Raw genomic sequence first — 8430 nt, 5'->3', positions numbered from 1 at the left:
TTCCTCAGGCTTTTCTCCATTTTTGCCCCTGACGATGTTCTTTTAACAAGAACAATTGTGGGTCAGAGTTTTGGGCTGTGGGATAGCAACCCCATCCCTCACTTGATGTCCTGTCTTTCTGCAGGAGGTGGACTCTACAAGTTCCCTCTCCCCAATGTAGGGCATTTCATATAAGGGTCCCTCCCTTTGAGTCCTGAGAGTCTCTCACCTCCTAGGTCTCTGGCACATTCTAGGGGTCGCCCCACCTCCTGCCTTCCCGAGGTTGCCGGTTTCCATTTTTTCCTGCTGGCTATCCTCCCTCTCCTGCAATACCTGTTCATGTTCCCCTCTTCCACTCCTTGTCCCCTTTCACACCCAGGCCTTTCACACCCAGGTCCCTCCTTCCCCTCCCCTCCACTGGAATTACTTTCTCCCTCCCAGGTGGAGTTGAGGCATCTGCTCCATATCACAGCTCACAGACAGTAGTCTAGTATGGCCGTCCTCTGAGAGTCTCCTCCAGCATTTAACTAAGACAGATGCAGATATTCACAGGCAGCCATGGGACTGAACCCAGAGACCCCAATAGGAGATTTAGGGGAAGGACTGGAGAAGCTGAAGGAGATTGCAACCCCACAGGAAGAACAAAAATATCAACTAACCTGTCTACCCCCAAAACTCCCAGGAACTAAACCACCTTTGGTTAAAGGGCATACATGGATGGGTCCTTGGCTCCAGCTACATACAGAGGACTCCCTTATCTGGCATAAAGGGAGGGAGAGGCCTTTGGTCCTTTTGGAAGCATGTTGACACAGCATATGGGGATGTTAGAGGGGTGAGGAAGGAGTGGGGAGGGGAGAGAGCATCCTCTTAGAGGCAAATTAGAGGGGGGATGGGTTAAGGATTTGTGGAGAGGAGACCAGGATCAGGGGGACATTTGAAATGTAAATAAATAAAATAACCAATTAAAAAATTACAGACAAAATTTATCACTCATTTTTTTGTATTTGAAATTTTTACATGAGCTTTTTTCACATTTAATGCTTACATTAGTACAAAAAGACAGGGAGATGTTAGTTTGCTGGGAGAAAATCCTTGTCAAAGAAAGATAGAAAATATTTTTATATCTTATTTTCAAAAATTATATTTTACCAAATGATCCACATATAAGAAACAAAAGTCATATACATTGTATTTTCTTAGTTTTAAGAGTCCTCAAATCACTGGACAAATACTACACCTAGGTACATAAAATTTACTGCCATAGAGTCATAAAATATGCTATAAAAGGGGCACTTGCTGTCTGTTTCTATGAATTCATTTTTAGAACAGTTTTTTGAAAATTTGTATACTATTTGTTAGAATATGTACTTCCATACAAAGTCATTCAAAATGGTATTATTAGATGAACTTTCTGTTTGGCTTTATTTGTATTTGCTTTTCTAATATCAAAGAACATGAAAATGGTACACATAGTTTGATGTTAGTATTATGAGAATAACGGTGTGGAATATAGATTGTTACCCAAAGCACACAGAACTGTAAACCCTAATATTAAATGCTTAAAAAATGTGATTATAACTGTGAAACAAATTTTCAGAAACTGTCAAATTGAATGACACCAAATGTTTCACTAAAACCTAGTTCTAAAAAAAAAAAAATGAATTATTTCTAATATTTAAATTTGTTAACAATCATTATTTTTAGTTGTATGTTAATGTGTGCCTGTATGTTGATTTGTTCTCATGAGTGCAGATGCCCATTGCTGTCAAATATATAGGAGCTGGAGTTACAGGCAGCTGTGACACAAAAAACCTAACTCTGGTCTTCTTCAAAAATAGCAAATTTTCTTTTCCATTTTACGAGGAAAAGTTAACACTTTTGACAAAAATGTAAAAAAATCGATTGTATAATTTAGTCATATAATCAGCAATGTTTGGTCAACCAGACGACTATATAATTGAAGTAATATTAACAAGTTCTTCTAGAAAGTTTTAAGAAAATTGTCACTCATGAAAACTATATTTCTTTTTATTTTTGTGAACCTACAAAGGATGTTTAGAACTTTGTGGTATTTTAAGCAATTCATTATCAGGAAAGAAAACAGACTGGGGTTGCAATGCATTTCAAAATATAACAAGGAAGCTGCATAAATTTATTCTACCACTTAAAGAGACCAATTACTTCTAATAGTTTATGCTCCTATTTTTGGTTCTATTGATTAACACTGCATGGTGTATAAGCATCTGCTCCATATCATAAACTTATTATATTTCAGAACTATAGATGTATTTTGGAAGAATCAAAGTACATCATCAGTAGTTGCCTAATACAGTTCTCTCCTGAGAGGCTTGGCCAGTGCCTAACTAATACAGAAGTAGAGGCTCACAGCCATCCATTGGACTGAGTACAGGGTCCCCAGTGAAGGAGCTAGAGAAAGGACCAATGGAGCTGAGGGGTTTGCAGCCCCTTAGGACAAATAACAATATGAACTAACTAGTACCTTCAGAGCTCCCAGGGACTCAACCACCAACCAAAGTGTATACATGGTGGGACTCATGGCTCCAGGTGTAAATGTAGCAGAGGATGGCCTAGTCAGTCATCAATGGGAGGAGAGGCCCTTGATCCTGTGAAGGCTCTATGCCACAGAGTAGAGGAATGTCATGGCAAGGAAGCGAGGGATGGTGGGTTGGTGGGCAGAGGGAAGGGAATAGGATCTGAAGGGGAAATGAGGAAAGGGGATTAAACTTGAAATATAAATAAAGAAAATATGTAACAAAAAAGAAAAAATCACATTATCAAAACAAACAAAATGAAAAGATATTTACTTTTATATAGCAAATTCTGCAATAGCTTTTTTCCTTTTTAATAAAAACACTCAAATATCTTAAAAAACTCACTAATATGCCATAGTAAAAGAAGAGTAATTTCCAGTGAAGTACTATACACTTGTGCTAGAAATCAGAATCTGTACTGCCTGTAGCACAACTAATAAAAATATATTAGAACACAATTTAAAGGAAATATTTTGGATTTAGTAGGAGAATAGATTATTAATATTATCCACAGTAAAATTAAATTTTAAATATTAGTCCACTAATATTCAGTCTTTTAAAGAAATGGAAACCAATTTTTAAATAGCTCTACACCTAATCTGAATTTATTAATATAATGAGAAATATAAATACAATATTTGTTGCTAATATTACAACCAACATCCAGATCAATTTTAAAATAAATTCTACTGATTTTTGAAAATTTGGATCCTGTACTGTAAATATGAGCAAAATATGAAAAGGCCAGTACAATGGTTGCATTTTTATCATAGGAGAGAAATGCTTAATAGTAAAAGAAACAAGATTTTATATATGTGTGTGTGCTTATTTTATTCATATTACATAGGTCTTAATATATCACATAAAGTCATGTTATTAGTATTTATGTCTTTATTTTCGATGACATTAGGTATTGTACCTAAGATTGCATCTTTATACACAAAAAAGAAAAAAAGGACAAATCTCTACCTTAAAATATCTTATTAAAAATAAAATTATTGTTACAGATATACACCTTTAACCTTTTATAGTTTCTAATACATACAATAGTATATACTATGCACAGTCATTTTTATAACTATAAACAAAATTCCATCCTATCTCATACAGCTTAAAAGATTACTTTAGGATTAGATGTTCATTCTGAATAATCTTATTTGAAAAGGGATTAGCAACATAAGGCATTTGCAAAGGAATCTGTTTTAATATATTCTATAAAATTCATATTTCATCTACCTTTCTATTCATATTAATCTATAAGAAATAACAGATATATTTTATGAATGGAAAGATAGTTCTATATAATACATATAATCATACTTATTTTTAAGAAAAATTCACCTTAGTTCATTAGAGTTGCAAAATTGTCACTATTATGTATTTCACTAGAAAACAATGGATGTTAATATCGATGTTTTCTGAAAATTTATAGTTTTCCAATTAACATTCGTTAATTATTTTTTGTATGTAAATGAAAATATATAATGGAGAGATATGATGTTTAAGACTTAATGTTTATTATTTTTATATTGTGAAACCCTTTTTTGAACACCTATATTTGCAAAAAGGGAAAAATTATGCTGTGTTGACATTTATTGTAAATATCTAGTTAATCTTTTGTAATATTTCAGCATTTAAAGTAAGAAATTAAAACATGATAAGAATGACTGGAGAGATGGCTCTGTGGTTTAGTGGTTATACAAAATGATTATGTGTAGTATACTTATAGCAAGTATGAGAAATTATAACACAACTGCCTTTGAAGATTTATTTCATTTCCAGCAACCATATCAGAAGCTCACAGGTGTCTGTTGTTTCAATTTCAGGGGGTATTTGAACTCTCATCTTGCCTCCATGTCCATTTGCATACATGTGATTTTCATATACATGCAAGCATACACATGTACATATAAAGTGAAAAAATCTTTAAAAAGTTAAACAACACATAAATAAAATATAATGAGCAAGTAATTATTTCAAAGCCCATATGCTTAAAATTCTACATTGATAATATCCACAATATTCAAATGACTTTAAAAAATTATAATTTGTATAAATTAATGTGGTAATTGATCTATTTATATTTGCTGTAGCCATAATACATTTCTATCACATATGTGAAATGTCCTTTTTCATTCAGAATAAAACTTGAATATGGAACAAAATTTAAATTTATAAAAGTCTAACAATGTTTTATCATGTACATAAGTACTAAGATTTGGTGTTTCCATACTTTGGATGCTTTCTATGTGTTCAAGATTGTATATAATTAATAAACTGATGTTTAATATAAACTTGATTTTTTTCTAAAGTCATCTTTTCGAAGACTAGCAAAACAGCCTACTTTTAGTGTCTTCTATCTGGAGAACAAATGAGAATTCTTTTTCTTTAAACTTGGTTTTACAATATTTATTTAACAGTTAGAAGTACATTTTGATAATAAACATTTCTCTACCTCAAGTCCTCCCATATCTTAACTACCTCTCTTCCCACCCAACATTATTTTATTTTTTTCTATCTCTCAGAAAAAGGAACTCAAAGCAAATAAGCAAACAAAAAGTGTGCCTTAATAAAACAAACTCAAAACAAATAAATAAACCAGAAATCAACAGATTAAAAAGTACTGAAAGAAAACAAAATGCATACACCAAGACAAGATTAATCCAAACAAAACAATACAAATATGGTGATCATTTTGTGCTGACTATCTACACTATGCCATGGAGCCTACCCTGGAATGTGATTTATACATAAAGTCTGTTTTACAGCAGAAAAGCAATTTTGCCTTTCCTAGCAGATATCAATAGTAAATAGCTTCTTGGTTAAGAGTAGGATTTTAAACAACATGATGCAGGAATGTAATGATTGTGTACTATTGAAATCCTTAGAATAATTTCCTCTCCATAGGAATGAGAATTCTTATTCAAAAATACTTGAAAATTATTTTATCTCTATTAAAATACATAGGAACTTATAAGCAATATGAAAATTAGGTATCATTTATTATGGGCACAATTTAAGAAATGATTGAAAGTATCAGACTGCATTTAAAGATATGCAAAAATGCAAAAATCCTACCTGTGCCTGGCCAAAATGACTGTTATAATTTTTGTAGTAAATTTTATTTTGAATAACTACTAGCACGTATTTCAAATATTATCAGCTGATATATTTGAAATATGACACCCACCCAATTAGGTTTAACTTTTAAAAACATGCTACTAGTCCTAGTAGTATAATTAGTTGGTCTATATAATTACAGCTATGAAAACTAGATTTGCAAACAGAATTAATTTATTTCTATCAAGGAAGTGGTAAAGGATCACTTACTAGATTCAGGATCAGAGTTGCCATCCCCTTCAGTGCGGTTGTTTGGTGCAGCATGATCAAAATACTCTTCATGAGGATAGCCAAGAGGCAGTGCATGGGATGTACTGGGAAGGCTGCCTGCATCTTGGTCTCCCAATCCACCATCACTGATGCTTTCCTGAGAGCCTTCAGGTAGGTGAAATGTGACACGTCTCTGTGACTGAAAGGAACAAAGAAAATTACAGGGTTTCAGTAATATTATAAATAAATGCTCAGGGCATCCAATTTATAAAATGTATTATTTCAGGTATCTGGCAAAGCCACATTAAAGTTATCTTGCAATATGAACAATTTCAGGCTTTTGTGAACAGCCAGATCTGTGCTCAAACCAGTTTCACCTGGTAGCAGAATTGCCTCTATTATATTTCTAAACAGAGGAGATCCAATAGCCTAATGGGCAGGGGCATGTTCTAAGCAAGAAATTGTTAGGCTTTATGCTGTTTGAGCACACTGGAAAAATTTGGCCATCATTTTAATATAGATTGATTTAGTGGTATATGGAAACAATTTACATTTTAGATAACAAGAAAGAATAAATATAACACAGCTCTGTTATTTAGTCTGTGAGATTCCAGTGAACTGAAGCAGTGGTAACTTTATTTAATAATATATATGTTAAAATTAAAAATTTTAACATTTAGAATAAATAAACATATAAGAAAAGTTTGCATTATAATTCATTTAATTTTATTCTGTTCTATAAAAGCAAAACCAGCCTCATGCTATGGATAAATGCTGTGAAGAATTACAAAGACAAATGATAAGACTTGTGGTAAATGATAATAACAGCAGAATATAAAATGTCCAAACAAGGTAAAACAAAAACAAAAAAATAGAACATAAGACTTTGAATGTAAGAAATCTATGAATCTAGGAACAGAAATGTGTCAACCAGATGCAGCACCATTTTAATTCTCAGTAGTACAATTTTATATAGTAGCTGGTGTACAAAGAAAGCCCACTAGATGAATCTTAATTCCTGGTTTTCACATCCTTTGGCATCTGGACTGGGCCAGTATAATCCAATACTTCTACTTTTGCTATTTTAGACTATTCATGCTGTAGAAATCCAGATATACACAGATATGTCTGAATACATGAGGAACTACATTGGTAGGAAGCCCAAACCAAAAAAAAAAAAAAAAAAAATGTGGGAAGATAGCATAAAGGAAAAAATAATAGAGGAAAACCCCAAAAAATCAAACTATTACAGAAGAAAAACAATATACATTAAGAATAATTCATGGTAGACAGTTGATTTAAATTTCTCATTGGAATATTTCAGCCATCTCTGAACATTTGCATCATCTTACTAGGAATGTCCTTCAATGATAACAGATACTGCTGCTCTGCACTGCCTGAAATTCTGACCTACAAATAAGGTATTTGTATTTTGCATCCCACAGTACTAGTCATGGTATTCATAAAATTATACATCAAAAAACATTAAATTATTCACAGAATAAAAGATACAAATAAGAAATAATTGATCCTAAGTTACATAAATTTATGTGGTACATTTTCATGACAGAAAAGCAAAAATAAAATCATAAATTCATTTTATATATTAAGGAATTTCCTCAGATGGGAAAATGGAAATGTTTGAGTTTCATTTTGCCATACAGTACGATGCAAAATACAAATGTATATTCATATAATAATTGCTTAATTTACATCTACTCTAATCTTATACTCTTAATTTCTAGACTATGTTCTTAATATAATATGAAATTGCTAATTTACAATATAATCAATTTAATGTTCTCATACTCATAAAATCATTCATTCATTCTAATAGGAGATTGTTGATGTTCTCATAGAGCAAGATAAAAAATGGTATCTGTGAGATGGGGTAGTAAGGAGTGTTCATTGAGGCCTTCATAACAGAATGCATAGCAGAGAGAGAAAGAGAGAGAAAGAGAGAGAGAGAGAGAGAGAGAGAGAGAGAGAGAGAGAGAGAGAGAGAGAGAGAGGCCATATGCCAATCTATCATCTTGGTAGAAAATGTTAAAATTGTGGGCTCTGTCCTGTACTATGTCTTCTAAATATTTTTAAGGTGACCTCTTTAGCGGGAGCAATGTTATGAGCAGGAAATCTGCTGCTCAAGAGAATAGTATCTCAGATCTAGGTAGAGACCTAACATTCCAATTTATTTGGATAAGGGACTTGTCCTAGGCAGGTATGTTCTACTTAAGCCTTAAAGAAGCATAGGCAGAATAATTAGTTCTTTAGTGAGATACTGTACATTTCCTTCCCAGAATACTCAACATTAGAGCAGATGTGGAACTGGTAAGTCAACTTGCTCTTCTAAATTAAAATATACAAAAACAAAACAACAACAAAAACTGTAAGCTTCTTTCCAAACATATTGTCTTTAACTCTTTAAGATGTTCCCAACATTTAGGTGTTCTTTATTACTTTGATAGAACTACTATGTTATGTGGCTGCTTTACCATCATGGGACTGTTTTTCAGCTTAAATAACCAGTTTTTTTTGTTTTTGACTTCAGTCTTCAATTCTTCTGCAGGTG

General features: G+C 32.6%; 1 protein-coding gene across 3 annotated transcripts in view; it reads right to left on the bottom strand.

Moving 5' to 3' along the window:
• Positions 1–8430, bottom strand: part of Pcdh11x (protocadherin 11 X-linked) — a 518505-nt gene that overhangs the window by 141689 nt on the left and 368386 nt on the right. For all 3 annotated transcript variants that reach the window (XM_031367349.1, XM_031367358.1, XM_031367367.1), the window contains one exon: positions 5862–6060. In XM_031367349.1, the coding sequence (XP_031223209.1) occupies positions 5862–6060 (199 nt within the window). The remainder of the gene's footprint in view (positions 1–5861; positions 6061–8430) is intronic.

This window comes from Mastomys coucha, chromosome X (assembly GCF_008632895.1).
Source record: "Mastomys coucha isolate ucsf_1 chromosome X, UCSF_Mcou_1, whole genome shotgun sequence".
In the NCBI taxonomy this organism is placed as follows: domain Eukaryota; kingdom Metazoa; phylum Chordata; class Mammalia; order Rodentia; family Muridae; genus Mastomys; species Mastomys coucha.
This window is presented reverse-complemented; position numbering and strand designations above follow the sequence as displayed.